We start from the raw sequence: 23,045 nt of genomic DNA, 5'->3' as shown, positions 1-23,045 counted from the left end.
CGAGATGAAATTTTTGGTGATGAACAATACTCATTTCGTTAATTATTACTATGTTCAAGGCTGACAATTTAGAAACATGTATCATTTTTACTTACCGGTAAGTTTATCGAGGACCTGGCTAAGCCTCTTCCGTTTCTTCGACTTTGCAGCCATTCGGTGGTTGTGATTGACGACGAGGGGGTGGTTATTGTTCGCCTTGTCGTGGGTGGAGGCGGCAGATTCGATAGCGCTCTCGGCCATAGTCATTGACGCGAGGCGGCAGAGGGCCGCGGATCCTACGTACTCCGGACTGGGACCTTTAGGGTCGATGGCATACTCCGGGAACTCCGGGAGATTCAGCGTGGGGCGGACGGGTGGCGGTAAGCTGATTACTGAAACAAAAAGAAGAGTCCGTTAGAAATATCTGGAAATAATTCATTCAAATTTGAGCAAATATTTAGAAATGTTATCCGAGGGCAAATGCGGCCATGTCTCCATACAAAAATAGTGCTGAAGAATCCAGGAATCATTGGGAAGAATCCAGAATATATTTTGTGTTGTTTCTTAAAACATTTTTAAATTTCCACCCTTCCACAGTCTGTGAAATGAATCAGTATTGTTCAAAAGAGAATCTACTCAAATATAATGAAGGGCAAACTAAAAACTTAATTCAAAAAATTTGCTGCGTAATGTAAATTCCTAGAGGGTCTAATGAATTTTATGAATAATTTGTATTCATAAAATTTGCCTACTAAATAGAATGAATTGTAAAAATAATTTACATAGGTGTAGTTTCATAAGTAAACTTTATCGACTCATAACACGCTTTAGAGGTTTATATTACGCACTAACCCTCAAAGGTGAACGTTTTTGTTCACATTCTATGTTTAGATATTTTTATTTCTCAAATTGTAGATATATTAAGCATAATTCCCAACATGGAGAAAGAACTTGAGACCATTTGTTCGAAGAGTAAAAACGAATCAGTCAATAACTTCCCAAAGAAACTCAATTTCATGAATAGATATTTCAGGAAACGCAGAAATTTCTCAAAAAATATAAACAAAATCTTTTCTGATCCACATCAAGTGTGTTACTACCTGATGAATGCATTATTCTCAAATCATCCGCTACTGGTGATATTTTGAAATGTATTCATTACTTTAAATATACTAAACCGAAGACTGCGAAGAAAGGTGTAAAATATTCTTACATATTACTCACTTAAAACTTATGGGTACATTTATAACTACCATGTAGCATGTGCACTGTAAGTCCTACCATAGTTTTGCCTCATCAAGACTGATGACTTTCAGAGGCTATGCTTGAAGACTGGCAGTAAACAAATCTAAAGAAATGAACTTTAAACGTTCAAGACAGTCTCTGATGACTGATGACTGATGACGTTTACTGCAACTGTAGGCAAAACTTAAGAAATTAGAACCTTAACACCACATCAAACAAACACGAAAAATACATCTGACACCCTTATCTTTCTCCGTAAAAGCTCAACTTCATCTATCTGGAAAGTGCAGTTAGACAAAAGAATTGAAGCTACTCACAATTCCAGGTGAAAGTTTTATAAGAGCACGAAAAGGAAGTTGTGAAAGAAAGGTATGTTTTCGTGATTTGAATAATATACTTCGTAATGTTGATTGTCGTGTGATCTTTTTGTCACCTTCCTTTGTTGAAATATCCTGTTGACAGATTGTCGGATAACTGGCGCATTCACCAAAATCTGAGTCATAACAGTTTCAAAGTTTTATTATAAAGTAAGATTTTGTTGGAATGAACTGCTTTATTGTTTCTGACTTCAAGAATGACACAATTGTTTTTCACTCTGGAAATGATAATTCAAAACGTGATTGAGGAAAACTTCAACATTTTTTTGAGGTTATGAAACTTGATAGGCGATAAATCAGAAAAAAATTGTATTTTTTGAATTGATCGAATACTGTTGGCGAAAAAATTGTATGCCTTCAAACATCAGTTGTTCTTTGATACTTGGTGGCGTCATGTCTAGTGAAGCCAGAAAAAACAAACTTCTTGGAAGTGGTTGGTGAACGAACAATTATTGTGAGATTTGTAAATAGATTTTCAAGTTTGTTTGAAGGTGATTGACAATGTTTCGTCGTGTATTTCATCAGTAATATAATAGAAATTATAAAGAAGAAGTTACAAAGAAATAACATTCAAGCAACAATCAAAAAATTGAAAATTAAAAAATTATTAACAAGAAATGAAACTTGAAATTAAAACATCCCAAACTAAGTTACGTCACGACGTTTCGATTGTTATTATCCACAATCGTCTTCGGATGATAACTGGACTTATTCCCCGAGATCTGACTATTTATAGGTCATTCGAGTGCTTTCACCTATCCCCTCTTCCCTCTCACCACTTCATTGGTTTTAGCGAGAGATGACCGTTTGGCGGGAGTTGGTCGTTTTTCGCTTGATTAGATGTTTCCATATGTTACGTATCTCTACGCTAGCTTGACTAAATGCGTGGTTGGACAACATATACGCGGCTTCTTTGAATTTTATCCTAAACCAGTGTTCCTCCTTGTGGATGATTTCAGCTTGAGCCCACTTGATGTTATGTTGATGAGTCCAAACATGCGCTGCTATTCCTGATTTGCTGGTTTCTCCACGCTGTGTGTGTTTCTTATGCTCAGCACAATGGCCTCTTAGTTCACCGGTTATGATTCTCCGCAATCGCAGGGTATCCGGTATATGCAATTCTTGGAATCGCAGTCCGCGTTTGGTGGCCTGGTTTTCGTGAGGCTGCTACGGATAGTGTTCCCAGATCTGAAACAGGTCCTGATATTATACTTGGACCCAATCTTTCTTTTCGATAATACTCTGATGTAGGGTAGTACAAGTGTGGTTGTGGAGACTTCTCTTCCTTGTGGAGCTCCTGCTGTCTTCAAGCTAAAGCCTGTTCTACCATCACTCTGGAGTAACTATTCCGCTGAAGGTCATTTTTGATGATGCCTATTTCCTTTTCGAGACCTTCCTTTGTATGACAGAGCCCGAAAGCACGGTCTAATAGAGTCTTGATGATTCCTCTTCTAGTCGATTGATGGTGGTTGGATTCATGGTTCAGATACTGTTCTGTGTGAGTGGGTTTTCGATATACAGATGTTTCCCATTTAGTGTCGGTCCTCTTCACCAATACGTCTAAAAAAGGCCATTTATAGTGGACTTCCTTCTCCATTGTGAAAGTGATGGAAGGACTTACGTTATTGATGTGCTTCAGGAAAGTGCATGTCTAGTTCTGCATTCCCATGGTTCCCAAGTTGAATTTTTGAATACTGATTCACCTAAACAGAACTTTTTGACACTCAATGTTCATGCAAAATCGAGCTCGTATTGAACATAGTATATTATGCGCCAGGAGAAACTTTTTGAAGATCTTACACTCATCATATCACAATTTTCTCCGAAGATATTTCATTCTCGAAAGTTGAATGAAGCGACTGTATAAATTTTTTTCGGGTACATTATTTTCTGAATTCGTACATGCATATTTGTTTTTTTTCTCTGGCAACTATCCACTTAGTCAGTTACTAAGCAGCTCTTGATTATTTCAGTAGCTTCATCTGGAGTTCATTTGATATAAATAATGTTTAAACCAACTAATAAACACGCTTTTAAAGAACATCGAAGTGAAAAGTTAAAAATATTTTTTTAATAAGCTCAAAACAATGTAATGAATAATACTAGTTTTATTATGGAAAAAGGGACGGGCGCTTGATATACAAAAAATATGGCACAAAGCGCCCATGCTTTTTTCACAATGATACTAGTATTTTTCGTTAGTTATTGTTTTAAACTTATTGAAAAAAAATAACTTTTCAGTTCGATGTTCTTCAAAAGCGTGTTTTTTAGTTTTTTAAACTATATTTATTTTCCATTTCTTAGTTTTGAATGCTATAAAAGCGTGTTTTCAAATGAAGAAATACATGTAAAGTGAGTTCGAATTATATCAAGGAGGTTACGTGCAGCGCCATCTGCCCGCCAATAGATCAAGCAATAATGTCGATAATTCTGTCAAATACAGATCCCGAGCATTTAAACGGGAAAGAAGAGTTATAAACAAACATATATATATATATATATATATATATATATATATATATATATATATATATATATATATATATATATATATATATATATATATATATATATATATATATATATATATATATATATATATATATATATATATATATATATATATATACAGGTGAAGCTAATATAAAGTGTATTGATTAAAAACATAGCGGGTAACCATCGTAAGTCGGTTCGAATATTTTTTCACAAAATCAACAGTCTTTTGGATACCCGAATGAAAAAGCTGTTGACCGACCACTATGCTCACCACAAAAGTATCATAAAACAACAAAGCTTCTGCTCACATCATGTTTTCACTTCCTGCAAAACTCCTGCCTACCGCTGAACAGAAGATTTTCGGTTGTTCATCGCCTCGGGAGCGACAATTAGAGTATGGCGTGAATTTTTGTATACTTTCAAGTGAGTGGTATAGTGGCCCGATCGCACCTGATATCCGACCTCCTTACAAGGTATGAATGGATACGCAGAAGCCGAAAATTAAGGCCCTGCAGCAAGCACGCAACGTCTCGAGGAGTCGTAACACTTAAAAGTAGTGAGGTGGGGGTTATACTCGGAATTCGAAGTGTTTGCGGGTTTATATAATCTATGATGTGCGGAACAAGAATTGTTTGTATTGTTTTTTTAACGTGTTGATAATTTTCAGTTGGTCACACATGTATTCACTTGTTATTAACCTAAAAAGGGCATTAGTGCAATGAAGCAGCTTACACAAAATACAAAAATATAGGTATGGGACCTTAGGAGTATACTATTTATAATGATAGTAGTATAGTATTATTAGTAGTATTTTATTCATCTTTCATATCACAACCCAACCAACAAAATTGTTTTATAATTTCATGGTGCTACAACAGTTTTATTTTGTTGGTATTTTATAATTACTTCCAAAATGCTAATTGATTATATTAGACGAGCCCTGAATATAATACAGTTGTAGGCAATAAAAGTGTTTTATAAATTTGTCATAGAAACATTTATAAAATAAAATTATAAATACGTTATAAAATAGTCACGAAATTATCACAGAAACTTTTTCACAACTAACTTATAAAACATATTCTCCTATAAAATCACATTGTTTTGTAGAAGATTTACAGCACTTTTCTGTGAGGTTTTTATGCTCTTTATAAAACTATTTCAAGATCATTTTATAACTGCTTCCTGAAGTTTTAATAAAATTATTTTATTGGAATGCTTTCAAAAACAATTTTGTTTTCATTGCCATACTGTCACTTCGATGATAATTTCCCAAGTATTTCATAGTATGGTGTATTTACTACAATTCCGAAACAATAAAATAACTTATGAAATCAAATTGATTTCTCTAATATATATTTGCTATCGCCAAGACTTTACAAGAACTAGCTGACATTGATTTTAGAGGTAGGTCGTGTAATGAAGTATAATTTGTCAAGTTTTATTTGACTAGCGTCCCAATAACTATATGCCTAATAACGTCGTGTAATATTGGTCACTGGAAAAAAATTAAGAAAAGTGGTTCGTTTTAGACGAAGACCTACGTAACCTAGTTGTTTCAAATTTGTTCTTGCTAAAAACAGGATTATTAATGACTAAGTGTTTCTTAATAGTTTTATAGGGGTAACATAAAAGCTAAAAGCCATTAAAACTCTTGCTATTGATACCAAATTATTTTATAGAACGACGCCATTTTAAAATGATAACGACTCGGAATACTGGCATTAGATAAGTTGAAAATATGAAATACTGCACATATAGTAATATTTGCAGATGAAAAGTACATAGTTTTATAAGATTATATTATTTAGAACAAACTGAGTTGATTTGCAACTAAAAAATGAATACGTCAACAGAGTGAATTTTTGTAAAATTGATAATTTTTTCCAAAAATTTTAACAAAAGAGTGGCGCGCTCAAATTTTACTAATAATAGGCAATATATTTGTCAATAAAATTTCATTCGCAGTTGAAATATCAATCTTTGAAGCACAAACAATGTCTTCACCGGTTTTATACGTACAAAAGTGAAGTTATTAAAATGGCCCCAACCTGTCAGTTGGTAACATCTATTATATTTTTCTAGTGTCCAATACAAAATCACTTCTTGCGCCTGCATTATATTTTACAACCCTTACTTGGAATTTTTAAAAAAACTTTTATAAAATTGTATTTTAATCATTTCATAATATTCTTTACGAAACTGTTGTTCCAGAGTGTTGGAAAAATTTTGTAGTGACTGTCGAAATGTTTATAAAACTGTTTTGTAGTGTTTGCAAAAGGCGTTACAAAATATTATTAAAGACTATAATGTTTTATAAAACGGTGCCAATTTTCTATTTATAGCTGTTTTATAAACACATTGAAAACATTTCTGGGAGAAATACAGTTTTATAATTTGTTTCTCCGAAACGTTTTCACAACCATTATAAAATATAAAATAGCTAGTTGGGAATGATATTAGACATGTCCAATATATATAATGGGGCGATCCTAATATGAATGAAATGCTTAAGCTTACTGATGTATTCGATTTGACAACGAATAATAACGTATTACGAGGGTTGCATTTTATGTTTCGAGATTTGGCAACCCTAGTGTTGCAATCTGGCGACTGACAGCTCTATCGCTCTATCGTAAAGTTGGACATTTTTGAGCATATAGGTACTCAGAACGTTTTGATGTACGTGCGTTATTTGTGTTTATAGTAACTTAAAAAATTCATCTCGGCGTAAATGGAATTAAATCGTGAACATTTTCGTGCGATTATTTTTTACAACTTTCGACGTGGATTAATTCAGCAACAGTGCATGGATGAACCTAATTCAATTTTTGGCGATGAAGCTCCATCAAGGACCAGTGTTTATCGATGGTATGGTGAATTCAATCGTGGTCGTAGTTTACTCCAAGACGAATTTCGTGAAGGTCGTCCAAAATCAGTTGTTGTTTCGAAAACCATTGATTGCTGTGCGCGAACTGATATTGCAAGATCGTCATGTGACCTATCGTGAGATTGAGACAACCTTAGACATTAGTGGGACCAGCATACATTTGAAATTGCATAAACATTCGACTGTCAATAAAATTTGTTGACATTGGATCCCACACAATTTGTCAATCGCTCAAAAAAAGGCTCGTGTCGATTGGTCGAAGGAAATGCTCAAAAAATACGATCGCGGTGCTTCTAAACACGTCTATGACATCGTTCCAGGTGATGAATCGTGGATTTACGCGTATGAGCCCTAAAGTAAACAGCAGTCGACTGTATGGGTGTCTCAAGATGAGCCAAATCCAGCAAAAGTTGTTCGCGCACAAAGCACTTCCAAGCAAATGGTCGCCTGGACATGTCGCAACCGTACCACTAGAACGACGCAGAACAGTCAATTCTGAGTGGTACACAACCATTTGTTTGCCAGTTTTCTTCCAAGAAATCAGGAAAACCAACCGCCGAAGACGGCTCACTCTTCACCACGACAATGCGAGCTCTCACACATCGGCTCAAACAACTGCATTTTTGAGCACCCAAAACATTGATTTGATGAGTCATCCGCCGTATCTTCCTAGGCACCGAATGACTTTTTTAATTCCCGCACGTAAAAAACAAACTGAGAGGTCAACGTTTCCCAACACCTGAAGAAGCATGGTGACAAAAGTGCTTCAACAATTGGTTCAAACGCATGCAAAAGTGTACAGATCTTCATGGGGAATATTTTGAAAAACAATACAGTGATTTTCAATGACTAATATTTGTTTTTGTTCTCTAATCCCGAAATATAAAAGGCAACCCTCGTATATAAACATTGAAATGGGTATAGTGAGCTATCTTTGAGAAGTAGACATATGCCTTCGCGGAATTTTTGGTACAACTATAAAAGTAAAACAGTATATTTTTGCAGTGCATATGAAAAACTGTCAGTCGACAGAAACGAATGAACCTGTCACCGTCGGGCAGGCCCGGTAGCGAGTTGCTCCACCTTGTACCTCGATGTCTGGGCTATCGCACCTGATACCCGACCTCGTTACGGAATATGAATGGAGATGAAGAGACAGAAGCAGAAGCGAAAGATGCTTCAGCACGCACGAACCACCTCGAGGACGGTGTCGGGCACGACCACAAAATCAACAGAAAACTAACCAACTATGTAGGTACAGATTGGACGGGAGTTGCCGTGGTGATAGTTTGGTAGCCAAGGGCGTATCTAAGGGGGATGATGGGGGTAATTACTTCTTTCTACGAACCAACAAAACGGGCAGATAATTGGAAAACATCTCAGGGATTGACCGTACATTTGCAACGGATACTACTGTAGGGTCTTCCAACTGGGACTTCCGAACTTTGACAATTGATGACGTACATCTGTCAAATTAGTTGTCATTCAGTCAGTCTGCTTTGCCAAATCACCATGGATGGATATAGATGGATATAGCATTCAGCAACACGTGCAAATAATAACATTATTTTATAAAAATGGGTGTTCTGTTCAGGCAACGATCGACCAACATCCGTACGTCGACGCAACGTAAGATCTGCCGAAAACATCACCGCTGTCTGTGAAAGTGTGCAGGAGAATATGAGGCAGAATATGAGCATCGAAGTTTGGCAAGCAAACCTCCATTCCACACACGGTCAAAGGCCTTAGAAATATTAAGCGCAACAGCTTTCGACTCTCTATGTTTCTCAGTTGCGTTATTCCATATATAATAATATCAATAATAATAATAAAGTTTATTCATCATGCCAATTTACATTATTTATATAAGATTTATGAATGAATAAATAAGAAATAACAGAAGCTGTAAACGTGGTTGCTAGTGATAAAATATACATACGGTGACATACGTTAGACATACAATAGAAGGTCGCCTGTTGATCTTTGTTTTCGAAAGCCGCATTGATAATCGCTCAAGATGTTGAAGCCTTCCAAATATTTGAGGATATTTTTATTTAAGACTTCCTCCATGATTTTTGATATCACTGATAGCAACTCAACTCATTTGATTACTGATCTTGGAAGAAAAAATGCACAGAAATCACTGTTCAGTCAGTTATCAATTGTTTGAATGTATAGCTGGTAAACTCTTGATTGATTTATCAAAAAAAAGATGATTAATGAGTCATTTGAATATTTTCACGTACAATAGCTATTCTACATTTTTTCAAAAACTACACCGCACAATTTGATCTCCACAATCGTGAGGTGTAATTTTTGAAATTACTATGGATCTTCATCAAGTAACGGCCGAAACAATCAGAAAAAAAATTCTACATTTGATATTAGTATTAGAATTTTCCCAACTATCATCGGAATTTGTATGAAACTCACAAGAACAAACCTTCCTTCATGAACACAAAATTAAACTTCCGTCACCCAGAACGATATTTCGCGGATCGCTCCATCCGCGAATCCGCTGAAAAACAAACGAATTTCGACGGCGGTGCACTGCGGCGGGGGCGGGCGCATTGCACTCAGACACACTGCAGTGCGGTGGAGGCGGCGGTTCAACCACTGCAAGCCATTTACCGCCGGCTTTACGAGCCGAGCTGCGGATACGCTATTATTTAGTGTTGGCAGCGTCAAACATATTTCCGAAGACGCGGAAGGACTCTTAATACAGACAAATTAGCTGCGAACGTGTAGACAAAGTATCGCATTTCGACGAAAGAAAATAAAAGCTTTTTGTTTCGGTCTCTTTTCGGCAGTTTCTCGGTGGGGAAATGCGGATCCGGCACGTTTCCTCTGCAGGAATCATATTCCCGAAATGGGTGATCTGGCGACGATATTATTGTGATTTATATTTTGAATATTGTCTAATTCTACGGAAGCGCAAAAGGGCCACATATTTTTATTATTTGTTTCTTGAAAATTACGACTTTGAATCTCGAAATTTCGACTTAAATCTCGTAATTTCGACTTTAAATTCGAAATTTCGACTTTAATCTCGAAATTTCGATTTTAATCTTGAAATTTCGACTTTAATCACCATATTTCGACTTTAATCTCGAAATTTCGATTTTAATCTCGAAATTTCGACTTTAATCTTGAAATTTCGACTTTTAATCCCAAAATTTCGACTTTTAAGTCGAAGTTTCAAGTTTAAAGTCGTAATTTTAAAATTACGAGATTAAAGTCGAATCATATTCCCGAAATGGGTGATCTGGCGACGATATTATTGTGATTTATATTCTGAATATAGTGTAATTCTACGGAAGCGCAGAAGGGCAACATATTTTTATTATTTGTTTCTTGAAAATTACAATTGATACAATTGTCGTTTTAAGTATTTAATATAGATAAACTTCGTCTGTTACACTAGGTAATTGGGACAAATCTTTTGAAAGTTATGACGACAAGATTAACTTGACGCAACGCAGTAAGCCATTACGCGTCGCGTCTACTGTAAGACGACGGAGGACGATGTGCGGGGGTAGGAAGGAGGCCTAAGCACCATCGCCGAAAACGCGACCCGAAGGCGGGCAGACGTCGTTGACGGTCGTGTTAGTTTTGCTAATTTCTTTATAGGTGAAATGATTCGATTATAGAAGCCATTTATTACTTAGTGCAGTTGGCATATTTTTTTCAGGTACTGTATTTTTCAAATATGAATTACTAGCTGTTGCCCTGACTTATATTAACGTACAGTCGAAGTTACTGAACGTAGAATCTTGATATACGCAGGTAGGTTCTTTGTATAGCGTAAATAAGCATCAAGAAAGGGTATCAGGAATTTTCACCCCCAAAGGGCAAAAATAGGGGTCGAAAAATGGTATTGACTTTCGTCAGTTTTGAAGTTGGAAACCTCAAATTTTTGGTTGATAGAAAAATGTAACCATTTATTCAAAATGGTCTGTCACGAAACTTAAAGTGACAAACCAAATTCTATGCGGGCGAAGCCGCGAGCAATAACTAGTAGGTATCATACACTGAAAAGTTGTTATGGAAATTATTAGTTTTGAATTTGTGACGAACAGATTTGAAATAAATATAAACATGGATTACAGAAACTAGTTAGTAATTGATGGATAATTCCATTGGACGAATTAAAACTGTCATAAAAATGCTAAAAAAAGGGGGTAATAAAAGTAAGGATTCAAGAGGATGTAGGTTAATTTAGGTTGTTTATACAGTTATTGTAAATGTCAGAGATGAAAGTCAATACGATTATTGACGAAATACATATTTTTCAATGGATGGTTTCCTGTACCATCTCGAATTTTGTTTTCTCTTACAGTTCCTGTCAGTTTCATTATGACAGTCGTATTCAATACTGATAATGTCCACAGCTGAAGCTGAAGTCATAACTTTAAAACCATCCACTATTAAAAATTCGAAACATTTGACAGACCCAAATAACTTTGTTGAGCAAAAAATCTCTAAGAAGAGAAAATTTTCATCATCATTGCAGCGCATACCCTTTAAGGTATACAGAGCTTTCTAAAACATGCTGTACACCGGCAAAATCTGAATATAGACGGATACCGATGTGGATGCTCATAAAAACCACCCACCTTCCTTTACTTGAATATTTTTAAGCAGTTTCTCCTTATAAGTATGACAAACTGGACATAGCGTATGTGTTTAAATCCGCGTACCGCTTTGAATACAAATTCGAGGCGGTTATCTTTTCATCTTCTTGCGACAGTTCACTTTTAAAACGATTCTTTGATTGGTATCACTTGAATGGAGTCGCGTATGATAATGATGTGAAAGACGTCTATTTCTATGCTACGAGCAGGTGAATATATGTTTCATTATCAAAAAGGTAATGCCCATTCATATTGCGGTAGAATATCTGTTGAGAGATGAATAATGAAAAGCACAAATAAGTGTTTTTACTGAACCAGAAGTATATTTTTTCATAGAAATGCAAAAAATTCTAGGAGATGAAAAACTCCTAAAGACGCCAGCTTTGTTGAAGAGTATTGCATTTATGATGATTGGGAAAGCTGCTTGTTTATGCTACAAAGTTTCTAGTTTCACTTTTTGATAAAATTGTTGAAAAAATAAATGAGGATAAACACCTGATACCAATTCAATTTCGAAACCCATACCAACAACCAACTCGATGAGAAGACGTATATATATTGCAAATAAGTTCAGAAGGTGGAAAAAAAGCAATCTATACCGTATAAAATGAAAATAATCTACATCTATATTGAGATACAGACAACAGAGGCAAGCACAACTGACAAAACTATGTATGATATATGCGTTTGATGATAAATAATGTAAGTAAAATTCACAGCAGAACCTTAAAGTACCCATTAGAGGTAGAAACATCGAATATACATTTTATACCATTATTTAAAAAACAAACATGTCTTTTTTGTCTGATTGACTTGGCCGTTATTTGATAAAGATCCATAGTTATTTCATAAACTACACCTCACGATTTGAACTTTACAAACTTTGTTTTCGAGAAAACACGTTTGCTTTCTCAGAAACCGATATTGTATTATTTTAGAATTGATATAATATGCTCAAGGTAACCATAATTTGAGGATGTAGGAAGCTTAGTGTAAAAGTTGAGTAGATGATAATTATATAAAGGTGTAGTTTATGAACTTGATTTGAATTTCTGGTACATCTGGTACATCTTGACAGAGTGATCTGGATAGAGTCTGCGGAGTTCGAAGAGAAAATCACGATATTTTATCCGTTTCTCCTCCTCTTTTCTGACGATATTCGTCTCGCCAGGAGCTGAAAACTCCACGACAAATATCGTTTTGGTCTGGTGGTCGAGAAGGACTACATCAGGCCTATTAGCTTGTATGAGGTGGGGAACGAATAGTTCCAATAAATTCGGCACTTCTCGTTCCCCACAACGGATTCAATATCCTCCGGAGCGTAGGGCAACACCGGTGTCTTGTCAATACCGTAAGAGAGCCGTAGATGGTAATATAGCACTCTTAGGGCTGCATTATGTCGATGGATATAGGCCGAGACCGCATATGCTGGACATGCTGATAGCAAGTGCATTAGGATCTCGGGCGCCTCGCGGAAGGCCCTGCACCTTGTGTCAGAAACCTCTATACCCATCACGCGACTGCGGTGGTCTAAGGTGTTGAAGACACCATCCTGGCAAGCCATGATGAACCCCTTTATTATTATTATTATAATTTTCTGTAAAAAATATTCCTTTTTCAATACTCCTTTTATTGTTATTTGAAATCCATGAATATGACTACTGAATGAATAGTTTTTTTACGATCTATCCAAAATTAATCATAATGAATAATTAAGTAGGTTTTCCTGTGTGAGAATCAGTCCACAGTGCTAACTAGTGAATGAAAAATGTACAGCCTGAAATTGTGACATGTGACGGAAGACATGTGGATTGAATGTGTAAGTCTGAAAACGTAAACAGTCTTCTAAGAAAACCCACAGCATTCAGGAAAATCCAACTTTGTGGCGCTTAATTCAATGAGATCACAACAAAATCGCACTCAGTGACTTTGAATTAAATATAACAGAAGGAAGTCAAAACCAAAAATGTAATCTGCAATAAAAAATCCAACCGCATTGTTCCTTGAAATCACTCGCATACTCTCTACGGTATCACACGGAAATTGAGACCGCATCCTTATATATATTATCAGAAGGACATCTGTACAGGACGGTTACTTTTGCTTTCTAACACATATCGTTAAGTTTTCAGAGTAACTCTGTGAAATTGATGCGATGATCAAATCAAATTATAATTATTATCAGTTGACACCACCTCAAAACTACTGAATGTTTTTTTGAGTTGTTAAGTCAGTAGCTCGACTGCCAAAAAAAAAATTCATTGCAGAAACAGTACACCTTGCAATACTGAACACGGCGCTCCTCTCCTGCGATTTCTTCTTCGTCTGTAGTGGATTGATTCGAAATGTGCTGCAATCTTGATCGCATTACAGCTTTGTTGTGCAAGGCTCGATCTTCTCGCACATAGTGATATATTGTGATTGATATTGCTGACTTTGCTTCTATTATGACGAACATTATTCATGCACGCACAATCACAAACGTCATAACCTCACCATTACAACTGTCATAACCTAACAAGACCTCCAGTGAAAATGGCCTGTGGTGTGGTATGAAGGCTTGTACACTCGGATAATTTTTCAAAAAGCGATTTTGATATGTTGTGGAAGTTTCAGTAACTATTTTTGAGTTGACTAGTTACGTGAAGACATCGACTGAATGGTTTTTACGCCGGTTGGAGACCGGATCTCTCAGGGACAAACAAGATATAACAACTATAAAGTATACATGACAAATTAAAAGGTTGGGGGAGGGGGGCAAAAAGCTTGATAACCCCTATTCCTCAACACTGCTGGGTATATGCAAATGCGAAGTCCCTAAAAAAACACCAAGGTTGAAATTGATTAACTAACACGCTAAACGTATGAAAAAATTACTTCACCGAAGAATTTCTACTCAAACTTTTTATCAAAATGCAACTTGATTTTCGGAGTACAATCACAAAAATAGTTGAGTTTTCTATTGATCCACACTTTTATATTTGGTTTTTGAGGAATAGCGGAACATAAATGCTAGCTTTTTTTTCTTTCATACTGTCACACAGGTTTGTACATGAAAATATTGCTGTTTTTGAAGATATACAGCATGGAAGTATAGACCTCTACAAAGTTATAAAACGGTCCAGATTATTCGAGAATATACGAAGTTCTCAGAACATTCTGGAACTGTACAAGAATGAACTTGAATATTCGGAGTGATCGTGGAAGATCGGGGGAATTCAAGAAAAAATGAGACTTGTGACTATCAATTTTATACTATCGTCACTATTCAATCAATTCATACGAAACATGATAAATCATTCACATAAACCTTGTTTTCGAATCACTCTCTCTATCCGTATGAAAATCGCTAGTTTCTGTTTGATAGTTTTTAAGTTTATCGCTGTCAGACAGACTTACACGAATATCTCGTGAGAATAAATATTTTTATATCTGAGTTTTCAATGTAGTACAAGCGAACTTACACCGGTCACTCTGTATGAGCAACTTTTGCAATACTGAAACTGATAAATGGTGGTAATTTATAGAAATACTGATTACCGTAACCAAACTATAATTAAATTGTCCTAGTCTATATATCAGTCCTCTACCACCTACTAGTGGTTTGTGGTTTTTCGTATCTGGACAGCTTGATAATCTTTTTAATCATATTGCTTACCAATATCAACTTTTCTTTTCACCTCGAATGATAAAGATGATGGAATAATGCAAAAGATATATTGTTTTTATACGCTCATAAAAACTACTAAACTTCATTGGACTTTATTCAGTAGAAGAACTGAACAATTTGGTTAATTTTCTGTGAGTTTGAACAGTTGTGTATTAATATTATTCTTGTTAACATTTTTTACATACTTTACCATGAAGTGGTATTGAATACCTATATAAGTGTTGCAATAAGCAACACTTATATAAGTATTTGGCACTTGTTGCATGAATAATTATTATATTAAAAATTTTCCAGTATATTAATGCAACACTGTTCAAATTTGAAAAACAGATTGTGACTTCTCTGGTTGATTCAATTGCTCAAGCCCTTTGTCAAGCGGCCAAGTCCAACGGCCACCTAAATAAAAAAAGTCCGATCATTTTCTTTCGCAAAATTATCAAATTTTTTCCCGTCCCTCGTAGCGGCCACACGTCCGGCAGAGGCCCAATTTCTGCTGTTTACGATCTCACCGCCTTACATTGTTCCTCGTTTTGTTGTTCCGAAATTACAAACGAAAAAATCGACTGTTATACATCGCTAGAGGTATCAAACTGCCAATAATCAATCGAAAAGACAGACAAGAGATCCCGCTACGTTTTTATGGGTCAGCTTTTGAATGAACTACCGAGGAACGGAGATGCCCTCTAGCGGGGAAATTGTCAAATTGAGATTAATCAACGGTATACGGGATCACACTTTTAAGGCCGGCCGTCCACTGGAACCGAATTGGACCGGATAAAGTGTGACCATATATCAGTCAGTTCCAAAATTTGTAAAATTGTCTCAAAACATTTGTGAATGTGAGCTAGAAAAAGGTATATATTTTCTATTAGAGACTCCCTTTTTTCTTATTGACTTCTTTTATGTAGGTGACATTTTACATAAACCAAAAAACAATTAACCTCATTTTTTATGTGCCCATTTCTGCCTATTTCTGAACTCAACTGACAGGCACATCTAATAATACCTTTGTCATTAGTAAAAAGTAAAGCCAAATTTAAGCTTAGTAGAATAAAAATGTGTGAATCTTTGATCTAAGAGAGGAGGGTACATCGTATGCTACCGGTTTCATTATGAATTGTAGTATATGATGTCACTTCGAACTGTATTAACTTTACCGGCCACTTATACACTTTTGAGATTTATGATGCACTGTTTGTACATTTGGTGTAGTAATGAATATTACTGGAGTTTTTGTTTTTTTTTCCCCAACACCAAATCGTTATTTTTAACACCTCGACACGTGTTTCGATCACCAAGTGATCATCTTCAAAGAGGAAGATTAAAGCTGTTTTAATCTTTCTCTTTGAAGATGATCACTTGGTGATCGAAACCCGTGTCGAGGTGTTGAAAATAACGATTTGGTGTTGGGGAAAGAAAACGCCAGTAATATACTTTTGAGATTTGACACTATGAAAATTGGACTTGGACAGAATCATTCTGTGTAGATTCATCAGAAAGCAAAGCTCAAAATAGGTACGATGAAATAAGCTTCCTAATGAAATGATTTAATTTCCTTAGAAGTGAGGTAAACTCACTGAGAGGTATTCCACATTCTTGACTTTATCAGCAGAATTTGCACTGCTACTATGATTGCCGGTGAAAACGATAGGTTATTGAAAATTACTTCAATTGGGTAATCATTAGTGCTAATGCTATAAGTATGGTACATATATGAACTGAATAACATGTTTCTTGAGCTTGTGGAATTTGTTGCTCGTTTAGAATTTGCCTCTGAGTGACTTATTCAAGAGCTTTATATGATATCAATTCAGTTGTTTCTTGCGAAATAATAGGGGTTTTTTATCTTTACAGTTTTTGATAAACCACCGTACCATTAGTGAAAATGTTAGATCCATATAACAAGAGAAGGTTTTTGCGTTGTCTCCAGTATGATGGTGGTAAATACACAGAATTTTTGATATATTCACTTTCTGAACAACTGAAAAGTTACAATTTTCAGATGGTAGTTGGTCCATCATATTTTTGAGACATCAAATGGCGGCTTTCACGACCGGTGTTAAATAGATTATTTGCTGATTTTGCGTTTATTAATCGCAGCCTGTATGCTAATCAATCAAGACAGTGAGTAATCTGTCAGATCAAATGATATTTGTTTTACTATTTGTTTTTGTTACTTTCTCTCTGAAGATGTGTAGAATAGCCAAATATATATAATTTGTCTGTTTTAAAATCTGTTTGTCTGTAATAGATACATAGAACATGAAAGAACAGAAGAGTTAGTCTCAGGTCCATTACCACTGAATGGTGATGGGCCTGAGACGTTTCCAGATGAAACTAATCTGCTGAGAGAAAATAGCAGCTTCAAACCATATAGAAAACACGCAGGTTTTGCGTATTTCATGCCTAGATGGCAACACTGCATTGGCAATGATCAATCAAAAAGGCAGACAAGAGATCTCGCTACGTTTTTATGGGTCAAATTTCCAATGAACTACCGAGGTACCAAGATGCCCTCTAGCGGGGAAATTGCCAAATTACCTAAAATCACCGGTATGCGGGATCACACATACTATTAACACTTCGGTGAAAAAATTCGCCAAGCCTTGGGCGTTTCCCGATATAAAAAGAGTGTTCCGCAATTATAACAGTATTACTTTGTCTGTTTATGAATGGAGTCAGAGACAATCTGACCACCTGGCTACATAATTAACGATATACTTTTGCAGAGAAGTTTTTATGTATTTTGACTAATTTATGCCATAAAGAGAATGATAGAAAGGATGAGCAGTGGTCGTTTTTTTAAATAGTATTCTGCTAATTGTTGAATAAATTAACTAACATACTTTGTTATAGTTGAAGCCATGTAGACATAGGAAACGATCCATTGAATTGACTAGTAATACATGAAAAATATTGAATTTATCGCCCTCAAAGTAATATCGTTGAAATTGAAATGAAATAATAAGCCGTTTGATATGAATACATACAACCCAAATTTTTTCACCCCTTCAAAGGCAGCTTACATATTTCAAAAATCCCAAAAGAAATCAATGAAATATTATTATCAAATCCTAACTCTCAGTGTTCAAGAAATGAATTTCAGTATTCAATAGTATTCAGTATTCATTTTCAGTATATATTAGAACAACAGAGATATTTGAAAAATATATTCATAAAAAAGAAGACATTCCGACCGAACTTTTGTATAGAGTTAATTTTTAAACCATCAATTCAGAATATGTTCTCACAGACTCAGAACTTATGACTCACCAGAAGGATATTAATATAAAACTCTACTATATTTAACTTTATTCCTGATGATTTTATAATAGAAAACAAATTAATAGTTTAATAATAAAAATTAGAAATAATTTTTATTATTTTTTACTCATAAGGAAAGTTATGGAACAGAAAAATCTCTACCACTCCCCACAATCCCAATAAAAGAGCTACCTCTGGAGTAGATATACCGTGGAATCGTCAAGAAAAATACTTCAATTATGTTAAAAAAATTTCTTTCAAGCTCAAACGTCTCTGTGTATATCTGGAAGTGTGTTGAAGAAATCAAACAGAATTTCTCTTCAAGAGACATGATATTTTCTGGGATCATATATTATATATTATAAATAGAAACGGCCCCAGAACTGACCCCTGTGAGATGCCATGCAAAATAGATAGATGATTCATGAAAATGATGTTTCACTGGATTCCAGTCTCTGATTCAACAAATGATTTGACTCTCTGAGCTGATAGCAAAGAGGATCAGCCATGCCTGCACTGTATCAAGGCGTTGACACACCTAATAGAAAACGGCCGCAATACGACAAAAACCCGTCTGGCAGAAATATTCGTATGAATCAGTAATGTAATGTATTATTTACTAACTGGCGTCGGCAACAGAAGATATAGAAGTACTTGCAGTTATTACAACTCTGGTTGCATTAACGAGATCGCAGATAAGAGAAGCTATTGGGATGCCGACCACACATGTACACAATAAATCCGCTTTGTGGATTCGTCATATTTCATAGTACAGTATAACAAGGTGCTAACGTTGAGTGTCTGTTTTTGAGATGTCGTGGGAACTAGTAACCTAAATGAAATATGACGAAAAATTGAAAACGTATTTGAGTAACATTTTTGGGTGATTTTCTCTTCATATTTTTTAAGACAACAACACGAGTTTCCTGCCATTAGTATTAAAATTTTCTTTTGACCAATGAAAACATTTTGACCTGAAAACGAAGACTCATCCGTTGAGATTACATGGTCTAGTGGGCTTATCGAATTATACATGTTTGATATCTGAAATTCGATGTAGGTCTCCAGTAGCTTCGGAAGACTACGGAGGATGGCAATCAAGAGCGGTTGCAGAAAGACACTTTGGAACTGTTTGGAAATGAACGAAAGAATAATTCCACAACTGATTAACCTTATAATTTGAAGAAACTTGTGGACTTTTAGAATTTGATTTTGCTTCCGTTAAAATACTCAAAAACTACCTCATTATATTCAATTTGGATGGATGATAATGAAATTTTGAGTCTCAGTATCTCTGAATTTTACAATACAAAGCAGTTTTGGCATCAGGTATTGATAACAATAAAGAACATTTCACATCTTGATGAAATCTTCCGTGAGACAGAAATATCTTTCGCAGGTTCCGTAAAAACAAACGATGTGTCGCACTCCATTCTAGAAAATTGAACCGTGAAATGAATTTACTAAATATAGAAACAGAGAACCTTTCTGACGAAGTGTTATTTGTTGGATCATTGATTCAGAAAAATGCGGAGGAATTTTCGAATTACAATAAATACTGTTTATAATAGATATATTCAATGTTCTAATTATTAGAAAATACAAGAATATCATTGGCGGTTATCATTATGAAATTCATTACGATATATTGAACTCCTCTAACAGTAATAACAAGTTTCTCTCTCGAATAATCTAAGCAAATTATTGAAAATGATCGAATCTCGTCACAGCAAAACATCAAACATAAGGTCTTTGCTCGGTAGGAGTCTTGTTTTAGCAATTATCCTTGACCATCAACGCCGTCAACCATATGCTACTCAATAAAATACTTCGAATTGAATTTCAGTGAAACATTCAAGTTTGCTCAGTTTTAATATATTTGGAATTCAATGTCGAAGCTATTTACCATTCCTTTGTTTTTATTCTAAGAACTTTCATTGAATAATGATCGTTGAGTGTTTATTTGATGCAAGACAACAATTTCAATACGTGAATTATTTCAATACTTGAAATCACTGGTGCAGTCTGACTAATGAAACCTCACGAAGTACCCGTTATCGAAGTTTTGACTTATCAATTAATATTTAAGTCAGTCGTTGCTAAGATTTTCTGATATAACTTCAGTCCTCGCATTCAATGCACATACCACTGATGATGTCTACCTCAGTAGCAAACGAAACATCTGGTACTAACCTGGATTTTATTTTCTTTCATCGTAACCTCGGCCGTGAATGCATATGTTCTTTTATTCGAGTGAAATTTGTAGATTATTTTGTACTATATTCATATTAGAATTATTTTAGTATTTTCCTACATACCTTCTGCAATAAACATATTTTCACTAGAGAAAAGTATCACGATTAGTGACTATTCTAAAGAATTCATTTCAGTTTATCGGATCAAAATTTTGTAATGAATTTAACAAAACTGGACCAAGTTCAAAAATGGAATTTGATGACAAGACAGCTACGACATTGTGGAGTTTATCAGAAACCATGCTGTTGAAACGAAAATCAAAACAAAAACATTTTCAATGAATAGGAAGCAAAAATGAAACTGATTTCGAGAAAAAAGGCGAAAAAAATAATGAGTTTTCATGAAAATGGATTCAAATACATGAAATATAATATATTCAATTATATTTCCATTATATTGAGAAAAATGTAATAAAAAATAAGTTGTGGCAAAAGTTTATGTTGAGTCTAATGCCAATTTCACCAGATTGTTCCAATCAGCTCAGGTGAAAATTTGATTAGTTTCGAAATTAAGCATGGCAAAGATATTTACATTGACTGATATGGAAGACCCTGTATTTTTTCATTTGTATGAAATGTTTGAACATTTCACTACATTTTTCATCAGAGGTATACTAGACGAAAAACTGATATTTTACAAATTAAACCAAGTTTTAGTAATTGTTGCAGCCGCAAAAATGCACATTCCTACGTTCACTTACTCAAAATTTTTTTCAATATGAACAATAACGCCTGAATTTTTTACTGAATAGAGAAGTCCAAAATATGCTCAAAATGGCGACCATTTTCTGCAACACATAATGTCAGTCTTTTTTTAAACCAATTCTCTACACGTTCCAGCATATCCTCTGGGATTTCCCTGAAACATCTAGTGATTCTCCGTTCCATGTCTTCTATAGATGATGGAGAAGTTTGGTAGACAATCCATCTGATACACCCCCATAAAAAAAATCCATTTTGATCAGGTCAGGTGACCTGGATGGCCACACCACAGGCCCACCCCTACCTATCCATTTTTTATTGAAATGATCGTGGTATTCCCGTACCTGTTTTAAAATGTGATGGTGCACCTTGTTGTAACCATATTCTGAGTTTTGTTCCATATGTACACTTGTTTCACTATATACACCATCGATAACTCAAAGTTATTAATTGCCATACCATCATGGTATGTTTGTAATACTAAAATCACAACTTTGGAATCAACTCCAAAAGTCTCATGAAACCCTGTTAGAATTTGGAGCCGATAGCCATTCACTTGGTTGAAGATATCGGTATGCAGAGTTTCATAAGCAAAGAGATTGAAACTCACATTCTATAGAAGTATTGAAAGAAAACAATCAGATAGTATTTAGCAGTAATATCGCAGTAGTCTGTATGAACAAAGCTGACATTGATGAAGTAGGAACCACAAGCTTTTTCCCAAAAGCTAAAAGTATGTTTCGTTTTGTCTCTGGAACATCTTTACTATCAGTTGAATCAGTCCTTTGAGAAACCCAACTTGTGGATACATCGAAAACTGTCTATCAGGTTCGCAATGCTTTCTTGAGCATAATACGACAGATTCGATTTTCTCTCTGAACACCTCAAGCACATTTTACTTTCAAATCAAGTCATACTTACACTCTGTCTCTCTATTACTACATTAATATTCGATTCTGATCTACACAAATCCAACCTATCAATTGAAATGTAATTTTTTATTCCGTTCATTACTTTCAACTAAGATCCTTGCATGTCATTCCTCTAAATGATATTTCCATTTGCATATTATAATTCCATTAGCAGCACCAATTTGGATTCCCATTTTATTGCTACACCAACTTCCTCGATCATCGATTACGTTATTTGCGCACTTTGTTTCCTCGCCAGAGATACCATCGGAACGAGAAGCAATTTGATCACAATACGCGATAAAGTTATAATTCAGTGTTAGCCGTACGAAAAGTACAAGATCTGAGTAGGTTGCAGACAACTTGTTTTTATCAAAATAAAGGTAAACGCGATACTGAAAGAAAACTGGTAGCTTCTTGTGCAGGTGCCTCGGCTGCCAATAGCGTTGTTGACTATAATTACTGTTTAATAGGGGGCGTGAGGCATAATATATACGTACGTTTGGCCATTATTTCACTCATCTAGGCTGGAGAGAAAGAAAAAGAAGACAATGCTACTGCCTACACGGAGAGTAACCGCGAGTTGGACGTGTTTAATTATACTCTGCTCGGTATATTGGAG

At 35.2% G+C, this 23,045-nt stretch overlaps 1 protein-coding gene across 1 annotated transcript in view; it reads right to left on the bottom strand.

Moving 5' to 3' along the window:
• LOC111502363 (uncharacterized) overlaps window positions 1-23,045 on the bottom strand; it is a 132,607-nt gene that overhangs the window by 5,277 nt on the left and 104,285 nt on the right. The window contains exon 3 of the mRNA XM_074176933.1: window positions 96-371. Within this exon, the coding sequence (XP_074033034.1) occupies window positions 96-246 (151 nt within the window). The 5' untranslated portion in view covers window positions 247-371. The remainder of the gene's footprint in view (window positions 1-95; window positions 372-23,045) is intronic.

Source organism: Leptinotarsa decemlineata, unplaced genomic scaffold, assembly GCF_025532065.1.
Source record: "Leptinotarsa decemlineata unplaced genomic scaffold, Ldec_3_MD MMD2_tig00002082_RagTag_RagTag, whole genome shotgun sequence".
In the NCBI taxonomy this organism is placed as follows: domain Eukaryota; kingdom Metazoa; phylum Arthropoda; class Insecta; order Coleoptera; family Chrysomelidae; genus Leptinotarsa; species Leptinotarsa decemlineata.
The sequence above is the reverse complement of the archived record's forward strand: the minus strand, read 5'-3'. Positions and strand labels throughout refer to the sequence as shown.